General features: G+C 50.5%; 1 protein-coding gene across 1 annotated transcript in view; it reads right to left on the bottom strand.

Annotated features, from left to right (window-relative positions):
• Positions 1-2,849: 2,849 nt before the first annotated feature.
• Positions 2,850-17,530, bottom strand: part of LOC122174773 (uncharacterized) — a 34,383-nt gene continuing 19,702 nt past the window's right edge. Inside the window, exons 8-12 of the mRNA XM_065582489.1 lie at positions 15,482-15,642; positions 14,751-15,054; positions 8,468-8,628; positions 4,966-5,294; positions 2,850-2,867 (exon numbers count right to left, since the gene is read on the bottom strand). Coding sequence (XP_065438561.1) covers positions 2,850-2,867; positions 4,966-5,294; positions 8,468-8,628; positions 14,751-15,054; positions 15,482-15,642 — 973 coding nt within the window. The remainder of the gene's footprint in view (positions 2,868-4,965; positions 5,295-8,467; positions 8,629-14,750; positions 15,055-15,481; positions 15,643-17,530) is intronic.

Here is a 17,530-nt window from a genome sequence, read left to right as displayed (position 1 = left end):
AAAGGGGAGACTACAACCGGCCATACTGACAGGTGATCTGTCAGGCTGGAGGGAGACTACAACGGGAGTTCTTCAGGGATCGGTCTTGGGACCAATCATATTTCACATATTTTAATGTCCTTGTCACAAAAAGTGGGAGTTTGCTAATAAAATTTGCAGATGACACAAAGTTGGGAGGTATTGTCAGCATGGAGGGGGATCGCAATATCATACAAGAAGTCTGAATGACTTTGAAACCTGGAATAATAGCAATAGGATGAAATTTAATAGTGCAAAGTGCAAGGTCAGGCACTTAGGGACTAACAAGAATTTTTGCTATAAGCTTATCAGTTGGAAGTGACAGAGAAGGAGAAAGACCTGGGTGTGTTGGTTGATCACAAGATGACTATGAGCCGCCAATGTGAGGCGACCATGAAAAAGACTAATGCAGTCCTAGGATGTAGCAGGCGAGGTGTTTCCAGTGGAGACAGGGAAGTGTTAGTGTCTTATACAAGACATTAGTGAGACCTCACCTGGAACACTGTGTGCAGCTCTGGTCTCCCACATTTAAGAAAGATGAATTCAAACTGGAACAGGTGCAGAGAAGGGCTACTAGGATGATCCGAGGAATGGCAAACCTACCTTATGAGAGGAGACTCAGAGCTTGGCTTGTTTTGCCTAACCAAAAGAAGGCCGAGGGAAGATTTGATTGCTCTCTGTAAATACATCAGAGGGATAAATACCAGGGAGGGAGAGGAGTAATTTACGTTAAGCACCAATGTGAACACAAGACCAAAGGGATATAAACCGGCCAGCAACAAGTTTAGGCTTGAAATTAGGTGAAGGTTTCTAACCATCAGAGGAGTGAAGTTCTGGAGCCACCTTCCAAGGGGAGCAGTGGGGGTAAAAATCCTAACTGGCTTCAAGACTGAGCTTGTTGAGTTTGTGGAGGGGATGGTATGATGGGGCTGCCTACAATGGCGTGTAGCCGATCTGTGACTGCTAGCAGCAAATAACTGCAATGACTGGTGATGGGATTCTAGGGCTCTGAATTGCTACAGGTGTCTGGCTGGTGGGTCTTGCCTACATGCTCAGGGTCTAACTGGCCATATTTGGGGTCGGGAAGGAATTTCCCCCTGAGTCAGATTGGATTTTTCCCCTTCCTCTGAGCCATGGGTCACTTGCAGGTTTAAACGAGTGCAAATGGTGGATTTTCGGTAAGGTGTAGTCTTCAGCTCATGATGTGAGGACGTCAGTAACTCAGCCAGAGGTTAGGGGTTTGTTCCAGGAGTGGGGGGGGGGGGGTGAGGTTCTGTGGCCTGCGATGTGCAGAAGGTCAGACTAGATGCTCATGCTGGTCCCTTCTGACCTTAAAGCCTATGAGTCTATAGAAAGTCAATGTTTCCTTTGGCCATTTGCCCACAGCAGAGTCACAGTACAAAGTGACCCGAATGTCTGTGTCTGCTCAGCAAACACGGCTCTGTGGGATAGAAGGAGGCTGGGGGCAGGACTGAGGGGCATCGGCCGAGCTGTGGGGAGGACGCCAGGATGATGACAGCAGACGTACATCAAACTACTACGGGAACTTGGCCGTACTCCTCCACACATTAATAGTCACCCTGTGGCCCAGGCTCGGGGCTGGGCACTGCTTTGTTGTTCAGCCCTGACATAAGCGGCTGCACTCCCAGTGCCACCAGTGGAGTTGTGCCCAATTGCACCCGCCTGGAATGTGGCCCCATATCAGCTGTCAGCTCTGCTCTTCCACCCTCCTGGGGCTCCTCAGGGTCAGAGGCGTCCCAGAAGGGCCCAAGCAGCTGCAGCGTTCGTGGATGGATAGGCCAAAGCCAGCCCCGCTCTGCTGATGGCCCAGGGCTAGCAGTGACAGCAGGGCAGCTGGAGTTCGGGGGAGGGCTGTGAAGGAGCTTTGGGTTCATAGGTGCCAACTCTAGGGGTGCTCCAGGGCTGGAGCACCTATGGGGAAAAAATGATGGGTGCTGAGCAGCCCCCAACAGCCCCCTATCAGCACCTCCCCCTCCCACTAGCGCCTCCTGCTCGCTGGCAGACCCCACTGGTCAGCGCTTCCCCCTCCCTCCCCACGCCTCCCACCCACCACAAACAGCTGTTTTGCGGCATGCAGGAGGCTGGGGGGGGGAGGGAGGAGTGAGAACGCGGAGTGCTCGGGGGAGGGGCGGAACGGGGCAGGAAGAGGCAGGGCGGGGGTGGAGCAGGGGTGGGAAGAGGTGGGGCATGGGCAGGGCAGGGGTGTGGCCTCGAGGGAAGGGGTGGAGTGGGGGCATGGCCTGGGGCGGAGCCAGGGGTCAAGCACAATGGAAAGTTGGCACCTGTGGTTGAATTGATAGAGGAATGGACTCCCAGGTTGGGAGAAGGCGCAGGGGAGCCAGAGAGCGGGTTGTACTCAGAGGGGGGGAGCAGGCTGGGGAATGGGCAGTGGGCGTTGGGAGGAGGGAAGGGCTGGAAGCAGCAGCAGAACTGCTGGATTAAAAGCCATCTGGGGTTTGGAGCTGAGGCCCCTCTGGCTCGTGTGGGATCAGAACCACGTGGCCTGCAGGGGCAGGGAAGGGGAGGGGAGATATGGGTGATGGAGACAAATGACAGGAGAGATGCAGCAAGGGACCAGTAGAGTTTATTAGGGGACAGTGGCTTATTCCACATCAACCCCCTCTTCCCTTGCCCCCAGCACAGGGAGAGGTGCTTCCTCTCTCCATGGACTGTGTCACTCCCGCTTTCTAGCACGTATCTCCCAACTGGGTGCCGTAGACCTCGACCTCACACAGGGTGAGATACTCCGCCCTGCCCGGCATGGTGAGTCTGACCTAGTGGCCCTTCAGCTGAGGGATCCTGGTGCGGTGTCAGTGATGGTCCCGCAGCTGCAAAGAGCAGAAGACAAGAGCGAGAGGCTGAGATTAGGGGGCACCGGCGAGTTGGCAGCAGGACGGACGACCCTTTAACTCTGAGCCTGCGGAGGCCAAAACACGGAGTGAATGACAGACTGTAAGAGACGGGGGTGTGTCCCTGTTCCCCATCACAACCAAATTCCAACTAGAAATAAGGTTCACATTTCATCAATCAGGGTCATTAACTGCTGGAGCAGATTACTGAGGGACACAATCGATTCTCCTTCTCTTGCAGTCTTTAGATCAAGACTGGACGTCTGTCTAAAAGATACACTGCAGCTCACACTAAAATTATGGGCTCAGGGTAGAAAAAAATGGTTACTTACCTCTCATAACTGTTGTTCTTGGTGATGTGTTGCACATGTCTGCACATGGTCTGGTCCTTTCAATATAAAATGCCAGAGCCCGCCTGATGTCCAAGGAGAGCCGGCTCTGCTCCTCCCTAGTGGCTTGAGGTTTAGGTTAGAAGACTGGCAGAAAAACCGGCTGGCTATAATGGAATTGGGACACAACCTTTGGACGGAATTTAGGGTGCGGCCAAAGCTGTACCTTGTCCTTAAAGAAATCTGTATAGGATGGTTCCACCATAAGGGCCCAAAGTTCTGAAAAGTAATCGCCACCAGAAAGGCTGTCTTGTCTTCCACGAGAGATGTAGGAGTGAGCATGTCTCCATGGCTTCCAACGGCAGCCCCGTCAGTTTTGAGGGGACGAGGTTCAAATCCCATGGAGGGAGTGGTTCACTCACTTGAGGGAATGCCCTCGCCAGACCTTTGAGGAAGCGAGTTACCATTTCATGTGAGAACACCGACCTATTGTCGACCTTCGGGCGGAATGCTGAAATGGCTGCCAGGTGGACCTTTATGGATGAAAGGGCTAGGCCCTGTTCCTTCAAAGATAGGAGGTAATTCAGGATAAGTTGGACCAAAGAATGCATTGGTGGGACCTCACGACCAGACAACCAGAGAGAAAAACGTTTCCAGCTTTGCACAGTGAGCCGTCCTCGTGGAAGCCTTCCTACTGCCCAGGAGAACTTTTCGGACCTGCTCTGAACAAGCCTGCTCATCGGGACTCAGCCATGAAGATTCCAGGCCATTAGATGGAGAGAGCTGAGATTTGAGTGGAGCAACTGACCGTGGTCCTGTGAGATCAGATCTGGGTACAGTGGAAGCTCGATCGGGGTCTTGTGAGAGAGGCGAATGCATGAGGTGTACCGATGCTGTCTGGGCCACGCTGGAACTATCGGAGTGACCCGAGCCCGGTCCTGCTTGATCTTTGTTAGCAGCTTGTGAACCAGCGGAACGGGCGGAAAGGCGTAGAGCAGGTGATGCGGCCAATTCAGCAGAAACACGTCTGTTATCGAACCCGGACTGTGGCCCCTCAGGGAGCAGAACTGCTGGCTTTTTCGATTGGAATGCGTGGCAAACAGAGAAAGTCCCACACGCGGAAGATGCTCAGTGCGACATCCGGACACAGGGACCATCTGCGGTGAACGGAGGAGGACCTGCTGAGGCGGTCCACAAGCTGATTCTGCACCCCTGGTAGAAATGAAGCTTCGATTGTGACTGAACATGCGATGTAGAACTCGCATAGGCGAACTGCTTCCCGACGCAGAGGGAAAGAACGAGTGTCACCCTGTCTGTTGATGTAGTACATGGCTGATGTATTGTCCGTGAGGACTGAGCTGTTGTCTGCGCAATACGAGGCAAGAATGCTTAGCATGCGAGAGACTGCCCTGAGCTCTCTGACATTGATGCGGAGTGCCAGCTCCTCTACGGACCAGCACCCCTGAGTCTTGGGCTCCCCAACCCAGCGCTGATGCATCAGAGACCAAGTGCGCAGGCGGTTGAGGTTTTGTGAAGGGAATCTCTTCGCAGACTACCCAACGGTCTACCCACCATGATAGGGAGCTGAGGATGTGTGTCAGCACCATAACCACTCTGTCCAAGGGGTGTCTAGAGGGACCGTACGTCATGGCCAGCCAGGCCTGGAGAGGTCTGAGTCTCAGCCTTGCATGACGAACCACAAACATGCACAATGCCATGGGGCTGAGAAGGTTCAAGCATGTTCTGACCATCATGATAGGATGAGCCTGCACATAACGAACTACCTCTGAAATAACCCGGAAGTGATCCTCTGGGAGAAGGGCCTTCACCAGCTGGGAGTCGAAGACTGCCCCAATGAACTCTATTCTCTGAGTAGGGACTAGTGTTGACTTCTGCATGTTGATAGGAAGGCCCACTGACTGGAAGGTTGTTTGGATGAGGGCAATGTCTGACTTCACTTGCTCACGAGACCTGCCCTTGATTAGCCAGTTGTCGAGGTATGGGAATACGTAGACTCCTCTTCTCCTTAGAAGGGCCGCTACCACTGACACACATTTGGTGAAGACTCTCAGTACCGCTGAAAGGCCGAATGGCAGGGGCGCAAATTGGTAGTGCCCCTTGTTTACCACGAATCTCGAAAATTTTCTGTGGCCATTAAAAATTGAATATGGAAGTATGTGTCCTTTAAGTCAAGGGTGGCATACCAATCCCCTGACTCCAAAGACAGGATAATCAATCCCAAAGAGACCATGCAGACCTCAACCTCTTGAAAAACCAGTTGAGACGACGCAGGTCTAGGATAGGCGTACGACCTCCCTTGGCCTTGGGTATCTGAAAATAACGGGAGTAGAATCCTCTTCCCTAGATGTGGTGGAACCTCTTCCACAGCTCCCATCCTGAGGAGGGATTGAACTTCTTACTCCAGCAGAAGCTTGTGAGAAGGGTGCCTGAAAAGGGATGGGGAAGCTGGGTGGGACGGTGGGGAGGAGGTGAATTGGAGGGTGCAGCCAACCTCCACTGTGTTTATGATCCAGATGTTGGAAGTGACCCATTTCCAGGCCTCGACGAAATGGGAAAGACAGTTGGAAAAAATAGGGGTATCTGAATCCTGGGAAAGTAGAATTGGAATGCTGTCCTCAACAAACCCATCAAAACAAGTGCTTTAGGCCCCTGGGCTGAAACTGGGACTGCAAACCCAGGGACCTCAGAATTGCTTTAGTGTCCGAGGAGCCTGGCATCAGTTTGTTCAGAAAAAAGCGAGGGCCCCTCGAACGGCAGGTCTTGCATTGCTTGCTGGACGTCTTGCGGGAACCGTGACGCTTGCAGCCATGAGCTCCTGTGCATAGTGACTGCCGTGGCCATAGATCTGGCCACTGAGTCTGCGGCGTCAAGGGATGACTGTAAGGAAGCTCTGGCATGTGTCTTGTCCTCATCTACCAGACGTAAGAACTCCAGATGGTTTGTCGTTAAACTTTGTCATCCCTTCCCATATGTTGTAGTCATAGAGAGTCAGCAATGCTTGCTGAGTTGCTCTGCTCAGCTGGAGTCCTCCCATAGCATAGGCCTTCCTTCCCAGAAGGTCCATCTTTTTCGACTCGTTTGGCTTTGGAGTCGATCCTTTATTGCCTTGACAGTCTTTCTCTTTAGCAGCCACCACAATGAGACCCCCAGGCGCGAAGGGTGAGAAAATAGAAACTCCCATCCCTTGGCCGGCACAAAGTACTTTCTCTCAGGTTTCTTGGCCATGGGAGGGATGTGTGACACTGCACCCCATATTCTTCATAGAAATATTATTATGATATGATTATAACATAATCATAATGCATTTTATGCAAGTCGGGTCATGTCAGATATCACTGGAAAGGTTATGATTTACTGAATATGCTTATCCTATTTGTATGCATGTATCGTTATTGTAGAAGTTAGGAATATTGACTATGTATCTGTATTACAAAGGTGTTTACACATGGGGAACGCCCACTAGACAAAAGGCTCCCAGTTTAGATGGCTGTCTGGGAAGGGCCCATTCAAGTGAATGAACCATTAGGGAGAACAATAGGCCTTAGAAGAAGCTTATTGCCCATGGGGGGTGGGGAGAAAGCCTTCCTGGGGATGCTACAAACAGCCTCTGACTCATGGCTGCTGTGACACTACAGGGACATGTGATCAGGTCACCTGGTGCTGGTCTCCATCTTGGGATATCAGTGTTTTACCACTGGCTGGCATGGGAACCAAGCTCTGAAACAAAGGGTTCCCGCCATATGCAAAGGCTACCTAAGGCAGGGGAGTGACATCATCATAGTTCTTCACTGACTCTCCACCCAAAGAGACTCCTGGAAACAGCTGAGGAACAAAGACTGAACTGGGGGAAGTGCTGGACCCAGGCCAGGGTGATTTTTAGCCTGTGAATGGAACACCTGGGGATTCCAAGCTGTAGGTCTGCGCAGCTTGCCCCTTAAGAACGTGCAGCCTGCTGGTATCATTTAGGGTGAGGATTTGCTATTCATATCCAATCTCTTTAGTCTATTAAGTTTAGTTTGCGGTTTTGCTTATTCGCTAGGTAATCTGCTTTGATCTGTTTGCTCTCCCTTATAATCACTTAAAATCTATCTTTTGTAGTTAATAAACTTATTTTTGCTTTATCTAAAACCTGTGGGTGTGTGAGTCATAACCGGGGGCAGAAAGCTGTTGTCGATTCCTCTCCACATTGAGGGAGGGGGGCGAATTTCATGAGCGTACGCGGTACAGTTCCCCGTGGAGTGCATGACATATAATTTTGTGTTTACACTCCAAAGGGGTGTGTGTGCCTGAGCAGCTGGAAAGTTCCTTTGCTGAAGCCTTCCCATGCAGAGCTGATCACAGCATCGGTATGTAACTGCAATTGGGTGTGTCCTACATGTATGTTTGCTGGAGGGGGCTTGAGGGCCTGTCACAGTGTACAGGGAGCCCAGGCTGGTGGATCAGGCGGGCGAGATCAGTCAAAGAGGTTGCCAGTTTGTTATTTTCTGTTTGCTTATTTTGGGCAAGGGAAGCAGGGACAGAAAAGCAGGAAAGTGAGTGAAAGTGAAACCAGGAAGAAGCTGGAGCTGTGCAGACTGCAGGTGGAAGAGAACGAGAAGGAACACAAACGACATAGGGAATGGCAGCAATTGCAGATTGAAGCAGAAGAGGCCAAGCAAAAAACTGCCCTGGAACTGCAAGCCAAAGAAATGGAGGCCTGGAAGCTAGCCATGGAAGAGAGGGAAAAAGAGAGGGAAGCATGAAGCTGACAGATACCACTAGGGGAAAAATCTCCGAGAACTGTGCTCAGGGCACTCGCACCCTAAGTTGGAATGGACATGTACAAGCACTTGAAGAAGAATCCCACGTGGAGTCAGAGCTGCTTCCCAGCAGTGACACAAACCAGCCACTGCATGAGAGCCAGGGTCATAGTGGGAGCCATGGCCCCCGGGGATGGGAGTGACAGCAGGTCAGTGATGGGGTCTCAGTCTGGTCATATTCTCTCGTAGCCCCCCCATGTCCCATACCCAGCTGGAGCTGCTCCCCAAAGCAGGGATGGGGCAAGATGTTCAGATGGAGCCTCCCCCATGTGCCCCTGCCCGCTGGAGCCCCTGCCCAGGTCAGTGGTGGGAAGGGAAGGGAAGAGTCTCCCAGGGTTTCTGCTGTTTCACTAGACAGAACCTGAGACAGAAGGGAATGGGGTAGAACATAAAAGAACAAGTTTTCATTCACGTTGTGCCAGCTCCTTACCCCCTGGCGGTGGGGCACAGCTGTGAGCTATGACCTCGACCTCACACAGGGTGAGATACTCCGCCCTGCCTGGGATGACGATGGTGACGTAGCGGCCCTCCAGCCCATAGCAGCAGATGGTGCTGACGGATCCCGGTCTGGTGTCGGTGATGGTCCCGCAGCTAAAATCAGAGCAGAAACCAAGAAGACCAACTAAGATAGATGTATTCAAGTCAACACGGCCTGATGAAATTCACTGTAGAGTACCTAAGGATCTAGCTGAAGCAATCTCAGAACCATTAACGGTTTGTTTGAGAACTCATGGAGGACAGGTGAGGTCCCAGAGGACTGGGGAAGGGCAAATATAGTACATATCTTTAAAAAGGGGAACAAAGAGGACGTGGCAAATTCTAGACCAATCAGCCCAACTTCAGATACCTCGGAAGATACTGGAACTCAAACAATCCATCTGTAAGCACCTTATAGCTAAGGCTAAGCTTTTTTCATGGTTATTTTTAGTAAAAGTCAGGAGCAGGTCATGGGGAATAAACAAAAATTCAGACTCCGGTGACTTGTCCATTACTTTACTTTAAATAAGTGGGGGCAGGGCTAGGTGGGGGGCGGAATGGAGTCCCATGGGGAAGGGGGACTGTTGGACTGAGCCTCCAGCCATGGCTGGAGGCACAGCCCCGACTCCAGTGGCCCCCGCCAAGCCCCGGAATCCGTAACTGCTGTAACCTCCCTGACTAAAGTGTAGCCTTATTCATAGATTCATAGATTCATAGATTCTAGGCCTGGAAGGGACCTCGAGAGGTCATCGAGTCCAGTCCCCTGCCCGCATGGCAGGACCAAATACTGTCTAGACCATCCCTGATAGACATTTATCTAACCTACTCTTAAATATCTCCAGAGACGGAGATTCCACAACCTCCCTAGGCAATTTGTTCCAGTGTTTAACCACCCTGACAGTTAGGAACTTTTTCCTAATGTCCAACCTAGACCTCCCTTGCTGCAGTTTAAACCCATTGTTTCTGGTTCTATCCTTAGAGGCTAAGGTGAACAAGTTCTCTCCCTCCTCCTTATGACACCCTTTTAGATACCTGTAAACTGCTATCATGTCCCCTCTCAGTCTTCTCTTTTCCAAACTAAACAAACCCAATTCTTTCAGCCTTCCTTCATAGGTCATGTTCTCAAGACCTTTAATCATTCTTGTTGCTCTTCTTTGGACCCTTTCCAATTTCTCCACATCTTTTTTAAAATGCGGCGCCCAGAACTGGACACAATACTCCAGCTGAGGCCTAACCAGAGCAGAGTAGAGCGGAAGAATGACTTCTCGTGTCTTGCTCACAACACACCTGTTAATACATCCCAGAATCATGTCTGCTTTTTTTGCAACAGCATCACACTGTTGACTCATATTTAGCTTGTGGTCCACTATAACCCCTAGATCCCTTTCTGCCGTACTCCTTCCTAGACAGTCTTTTCCCATTCTGTATGTGTGAAATTGATTTTTCCTTCCTAAGTGGAGCACTTTGCATTTGTCTTTGTTAAACTTCATCCTGTTTAACTCAGACCATTTCTCCAATTTGTCCAGATCATTTTGAATTATGACCCTGTCCTCCAAAGTAGTTGCAATCCCTCCCAGTTTGGTATCATCCGCAAACTTAATAAGCGTACTTTCTATGCCTTATTGATAGCTTAATGATAGCTATCATGGATTTGTGAAGAACAAATCATGCCAAACCAATCTAATTTCCTGCTTTGACAGACAAACCAGCCTAATGGATGGGGGGAAGCGGGAGATGTGATAGGTCTTGATTTTAGTCAGGCTTTTGACACAGTCCTACATGACATTCGCATAAGCAAAGTAGGGAAATATTGTCTAGAGGAAATGACTATCAGATGGTTGCAGAACTGGTTGAAAAACCATACGCAGAGAGTAGTTAGCAATAGTATTATGGTCAAATTGAGGGGACATATCTAGGGGGGTCCTGTAGGCGTCTGTGCTGTATTGGGTACGGTTCAATGTTTTCATTAATGACTGGGACGATGGAGCATAGAGTACACTGATACCGTAGCTCCTCACTTAAAGTCATCCTGGTTAACGTTGTTACGTCACTGATCAATTAGGGAACATGCTCGTTTAAAGTTGCACAATGCTCCCTTACAATGTCGTTTGGCAGCCGCCTGCTTTGTCTACTGCTTGCAGGAAGAGCAGCCCGTTGCAGCGAGCTGGTGGGGGCTTGGAACCAGGGTGGACTGACAGCCCCCTATCAGCTCCCTGCTCCCCTAAGTTCCCTGTGCGGCAGCTGCCTAGTTGCCAGGCAGTTCAGCTGTCCATCCCCCCACTGCCCTGTGCTGCTTCTGCCCTCTCCCTGGGAGCTGCTCCTGGGAGCCTCCTGCTTGCTGTGCAGAGCTGGGGGGGGAAAGAGGGGTGCTAATGTCAGGGTGTCTCCCTCCCCCCGCTCCTGCCCCCTGCTCCTGTACCCCATCTCCACAGAGCGGGGGGGGGACGACACATGACAGGACTCAGGATGGAGGGAGTTTGCTGGCAGCAGCTGCTGTCTCAACTTGCTGATCTACTTAAAAAGGCAATGTACTTGGAGTGGGGTCAGTGTACTTAAAGGGGTGTGTGTGTCTCTCTCTGCCATGCTGTCTCCCCTCCCTCCATTCATGCTGCCTTGTAGAGTGTGAGGCTACATTAACAACAGTGTGTTAACCCTTGAGGGTTCAGCCGAGTGCTAGTTCATCATTTAGCAGTAAGGCATTCCCTGGGAATATCCCACCCTCTGACTTCACCACCTCAACCAAGCTTCACAATCATCATTGCTGTGTACAGTATTCAATTGTTTGTTTAAAACTTATACTGTGTATATGTGTGTGTGTGTGTGTGTGTGTGTGTGTGTGTGTGTGTGTGTGTATATATATATAATAGTCTTTTGTCTGGCGAAAAAAATTTCCCTGGAACCTAACCCCCCTTATTTACATTAATTCTTATGGGGAAATTGGATTCGCTTCACATCATTTTGCTTAAAGTAGCATTTTTCAGGAACATAACTACAACAGACATTACTCTTCTCGAAACTCCCCTCCGCATCCCAATCGAGAAAGGCGTAAAGCAAGGAGATACGATTTCACCAAAACTATTTATCGCCTGCCTTGAAATGGTTATGAACAAGATCAATTGGAGGAGTGGTGTTAATATAAATGGAGAACAATGATCTCATCTCAGATTTGCAGACGACATCGTACCAATTGCTGAAAGCACCAACCAACTGCAGAGCATGCTACGACGACTCGACAAGACAAGCAGTCAGGTCGGTCTAAAAATGAACCATTGCAAAACAAAATACATGCGATCAGACGTCTTAAGAAAAGCCCGAATAACGGTAACAGGAGAAGAAATTGAAGAAGTGGAACAGTATGTATATTTGGGCCAAGAAGTTAATATGCGTCAAGACATGAACAGAGAACTCTCGCGAAGGATTCGGGCAGGATGGTGTGTGTTTAATTCCATCAAGGACGTCCTCAAAGGAAAAATTGACAAGACCACACGTACAAATATCTTCAATTCAACAGTGCTGCCAGCTATGCTGTGTAGCAGTGAAACGTGGGCACTGACGAAGAGAGAACAGCGGCTGTCTGTAGCTGAAAGGGCAATGGAACGAGCGATGTTGGGAATTTCCCTTCTGGATCGTATCCCAAATGAAATGATTAGAGAACGCAGTGGTGGGAAAGATATTGTCATGGAAAGCAGATATAATAGGATACGATGGGTGGGCCACATAGCACGGTTCACGGACAATAGGTGGACCGCAATCATTACTGAGTGGTACCCGCGAGAACAGAAAAGACCACCTGGTTGGCCTCCAAGAAGTTGGGAAGATGACATTGTTAAACGTTTCGGACGAACATGGAGAAGAAAGGCAAGAATGCGAGAAGAATGGCGGATGTGTTGTGATCGGCGCAGTCTTAACGACAGCTGAGACCGATCAATCCAGATGATCCGGGTGATAACTACACCGTTAAGTGAGGAGTCATTGTAAAATGTATGGGTGATAACAAGCTGGGAGGGGTTGAAAGAACATTGGGGGAAAGGATTAGAATTCAATATGATCTTAATAATGTGGCGAATTAGCCTGAATCTAGAAGATGAAATTCAATAAACACAAGTGCAGGTACTGCACCTAGGAAAGAAAATGCCCAACTACAAAATGGGGAGTGACTGGTGAGGCAGTAGCACTGCGGAAAAGGATCTAGGGTTATAGTGGATCACAAACTGAGTCTGAGTCCATAGTGACGCTGTTGTGGAAAGGGCAGGTGTCACTCTGGGATGTATTCACAGAAGTGTTGTATGTCAGACATGGGCGGCAAGCGGCCCACTTTACTCAGCACTGAGGAGGCCTCAGCTGGGCACTGTCTCCAGCTTTCAGCACGGCACTTTAAGAAAGACGTAGAAAAATTGGAGAGACTCTAATGGGCAGCAACCAAAATGATACCCTGACCTCTGAGGAAAGGCTGAAAGAACTGGGTGTGTTAGTCTAGAGAAGAGAAGGCTGATGGGGGACATGATAACAGTCTTCAGACAGGTCACAGGCTGTGTCAGAGGGTAGCAGGATCGTGAGGAGGTCAGGCACCCAGCCTCCCCGTGACAGGCTCTGCTAAAGAGAAGGAGCCAACCCAGATCCACCAGTGAGCAGTCAATTAGCTAAAGAACACCTGGCACTAATAAAGGTCTGCAAGGGCTCAGTCAGGACACACAGATCACAGAGGAAGCTGCTGAGAATTGCAATTCTCTCTCAGGGGGGCTGGTTACGGAGCTCCCCAGAAAAGGGGACCTAGGAAAAGTGGCCTGGAGGGAAGAGGTTCCAAAAAGGGAGAGCTACGAGTGCCAAGCACCTAGCAGGGAGCTGGTCCCAGCGAAAAACCCCGTTCCCAGACAATGGCAGATGCTCCAGATCACAGAGTAACCACATGGTGCTCTGGAGACGAACTGCAGTGCTTTGACCTCTGCAGGGGCCCTGAGCCCAGAGTGGGAACCGTTCCCAGCTTTGGGCAGGAGGCCTGACTCCAAAGGGGGATTGTGAGTCGAGTGGGCCTTACTGGTAAGGAGCCTGATGGAGAAGATAGATGGACTCTGGTGGGGCAGACACACTAAGATTAACTCACCTTCCCACACCCTAAGCTAGGATGCTGGGGTGAAGGCTGGCTTGTGTACTATGATTTGTCCTTTGGTTAAATAAATCAGCCCCTGAAGGGGCACTGTACTCCATTTAACAGCCTCATTGAACTCATGGAAAGCCCACAGCGGGAAACTGAGGCAGGGACACAACAACAGTTCTGCACTGGGCCAGCAAGTGGTGCACCACACATGTGTACCCACCAGAACAAGTTGTTACAAAGAGAACGGTGATCAATTGTCCACCCGGTGTAGGACAAAAAATAATCGGCTTAGTTTGGAGCAAGGAAGATTTAGGTTGGATATTAGGAAAATCTTTCTGGCGATAAGGATAGTTCAGTATTGGAATAGGTCACCAAGGGAGGTTGTGGGATCCCCATCACTGGAGGGCTTTAGGAAGAGGTTAGATTAATACCTGCCAAGGATGGTCTAGATATATTTGGCCCTGTCTCAGCATGGGGAGATGCACTAGATATACTCTGGAGATCCCTTCCTGCCCTACATCTCTGTGTCTCTGTATGGTGTGAATGGAACACTGTGAGAGACCCTGCCTGTCCTCGTCCCCATCACAACCCAATTCAGACTAGACCTAAGGTTCATGTTTTTATCAGCGAGGGCCATTTACCACTGGAGCATATTGCTGGGGGACACAGTGGAGTCTCCTTTCCTTGGAGTCTTTAAATCAAAATCGGACGTCTGTCTAATAGATACATGGCAGCTCACAGGGAAATTGTGGGCTCAGTGCAGAATCACTGTGAGAGATTTTCTGGCCCGTGTGATACAGGAAGTCAGACTAGATGATCGGAAAGGTGACTCTTGGTATTAGAAATCTATGGCTCCCAGAAAAATCAGTTCCTGTTGCCTTGGATGAGATGATTCTATGCGAGGAGCAGCTGTGAGGGCAGAGAGAGAACACGCAGGGGCCTGGAGAGAGATCGGCTGTACCCTGGATTGCCCTGCAGCGGTCGCTGTGCTCAGTGACATGTGGTTCCCTTTCATCCAGGAGCTGAGAGCACAGGGGGCTCGGAGAGGAAGAGACCAAGCCCTGGTCCCAGCGGGCAATGATACCCCTGTGTCTGAGCTGGCAGGAGTCATCTCACTCCAGGGGATGGGAAAGCAACTCACATGGGGTTCTGCTTGCCATGGTCGGCCAGGGAGTCTCCCACGCGGATCTGGGCTCCCCTGATTCTCTCCCCACAGCATTCGTCTTCCCTGTTCTTCACGATCACCGCGGAGACAGACTGACGACTGCCCAAGTCCACGGTCCACCACGGCTCTGTGTCGAGCTGGGTGTGGCTGCAGGAGCCTTGTACCCACTTCCCATCGCGTTTTCCATCCACGGCCTTTCCAGCCACGGCATTTCCAGTCCCGTCGTTATCGACGTACGTGGAGGACTGTGTGGCCGGGCGCCCCAGCGCCAAGTTCCGAGCTGGAATCAGAGGGTGAGAAGAGGGGAGGTGGGACGTGCCCATCGCTGGGGGGGCTGTAGATGCCCTTTGTCCCACATGGAGCCAGAGCCGCTTCCCGACAGTGACACACAAACCAGTCACTGCATGAGAGCCAGGTTCATAGTGGGAGCCACGGTCCCCGGGGACGGGAGTGACAGCAAGTCAGTGCTGGGGCCTCAGCCATACCCAGCTGGAGCTGCTCCCCAAGGCAGGGATGGGGCAGGATTTTCAGATGGAGCCTCCCCCGTCTGCCCCTGCCAGCTGGACCCCCGCCCAGGTCAGTGGTGGGAAGGGAAGAGTCTCCCAGGGTTTCTGCTGTCTCACTAGGCAGAGGTTGGAGCAGAAGGGAATGGGGTAGAACATAAAAGGGAACTAGTTTCCATTCATGTTGTGCCATGTTGTCCTTACCCCCTGGTGGTGGGGCACAGCCCTGAGCTAGGACCTCGACCTCACACAGGGTGAGATACTCTGCCCTGCCCGGGATGACGATGGTGACGTAGCGGCCCTCCAGCCCGTAGCAACAGATGGTGCTGACGGATCCCGGTCTGGTATCGGTGATGGTCCCGCAGCTGCAGAGAACAGAAGACCAGAGTGAGAGGCTGCCATTAGGGAGCCCAGGGGAGTCAGAAGCAGGGTTGGTGAGCTTGTTACTCTGAGCACACAGCACTGGAGACCACAGCAAGATAGATCTATTAAAGTTGGTAGGGCCTGATGTAATTCACTCTAGAATACTAAAGAATAGCTGAAGCAATCTCAGAAACATTAACAATTGCTTGGGAACTCATGGAGGATGCCTGAGGTCCCAGAAGACTGGAGAAGGGCAAACGTAGTAGCTATCTTTAAAAACGGGAGCAAAGAGGGTGTGGGAATTCTAGATCAATCAGCCTGACTTCGATACCTGGAACGATACTGGAACAAATGATCAAACAATCAATTTGTTCAAACCTAGAGGATAATAAGCAGATAAGTAATAACCAACATGGATTTGTCAAGAGCAAATACCAAACAATCTAATTTCCTTCTTTGTCAGCAGTCCAGTAGATGAAGGGGAAGTGATAGATGTGGTATATCTGGAGATTAATGAGGCTTTTGATGCAGTCAAATATGATAGTCTTATAAGCAAACTCAGGAAATACTGTCTAGATGACATTACTATAAGGTGGCTGCACAATTTGTTGAAAAACCATACTCAAAGAGTAGTTATCAATGGTTCCCTGTCGTTTTGAGGGGACTTATCTGGGGGGGGGGGGTATCCAGTAGAGGTCTGTCTGGTTTTGGGTACTGCTAAATATTTTTATTAATGACTTGGATGATAGAGTGGAGAATACACTTATAAAATTTACAGGGGACACTGAGCTGGGAGAGGTTGCAAACGCGTTTGGGAAAAGGATTAGAATTCAAAATGACCTTGACAAATTGGAGAACTGGTCTGAAATCCACAAGATGAAATTCAATAAAGATGAGTGCCAAGTCCTGCTCTTAGGAAGGACCCCAGCGGTTGCAGTGCCTGGAGCAGGGGGGCGAGCCCAGCCAGCCCCATGGGACAGGAGCCACGGGAGCTGCCACATGACCCTTTGAAACATTCTGGTGACCCAATTTTGGGTTCCAATCCCCGGGTTGAGAAACCCTTGTTTAGACAACCTGACCTCTCAGGAGGGTGAAAGAATGCGGTGTGTTTAGTCTAGAGAAGAGATGGCTGATGGGGGACATGATAGTCTTTAAACAGGTCACAGGGTAGCAGGATCGTGAAGAGGTCAGGCACCCAGCCTTCCCGTGACAGGCTCCGCTAAGGAGAAGGAGCCAACCCAGATCCCCCTGTGAGCAGTTAATTCCTGAGGTGGCTGGGCGTCCGTCAATTAGCTAAGGAAATCCTGGGCCTAACAAAGGGTTATGAGGTCTCAGTCAGGACACACAGATCACAGAGGAAGCCAAGTCCGGAGGGAGAGCTGGTCCCAGAGAAAGGACCTTTCCAGACAATGGCAGGCGCTCCAGATCGCAGCGGAACTACAAACTGCTATGCAAAAGAGCTGCAGTGGTTTGACCTCTGCAGGGGACCTGAGTCCAGAGTGGGAACGTTTCCCTGGGTGATGGCAGGAGGCCCGACTCCGTAGGGAGGCCCCAGGATGACAGGGCCTTCCTAGTAAGGAACCTGGACAGAGGAGAAGGATAGAGTCAAGTGGGGCAAACCATTTATTCCCCTCCTCCTTGATCTAGGATGTGTGGGGATAAAAGCTTGCTTGTGTACTTCTTTTTGACCTTGGGTTAAATCAATTAGACCCCTGAAGGGGCACTGTTCACTGCATCAAAGCCTCACTGATCTCACTGAAATCCCATATGGGGAAACTGAGGCAGGGACACCACCACTATTCTGCTCTGGGCCAGCAGGGGTGTTCCAAAAGTCAATGTTAGGTTGTTACAAAGAGGACTGTAATCAATTGTTATCCATGTCCATCAAGG

This window comes from Chrysemys picta, chromosome 2 (assembly GCF_011386835.1).
Source record: "Chrysemys picta bellii isolate R12L10 chromosome 2, ASM1138683v2, whole genome shotgun sequence".
Taxonomy (NCBI): domain Eukaryota; kingdom Metazoa; phylum Chordata; order Testudines; family Emydidae; genus Chrysemys; species Chrysemys picta.
This window is presented reverse-complemented; position numbering and strand designations above follow the sequence as displayed.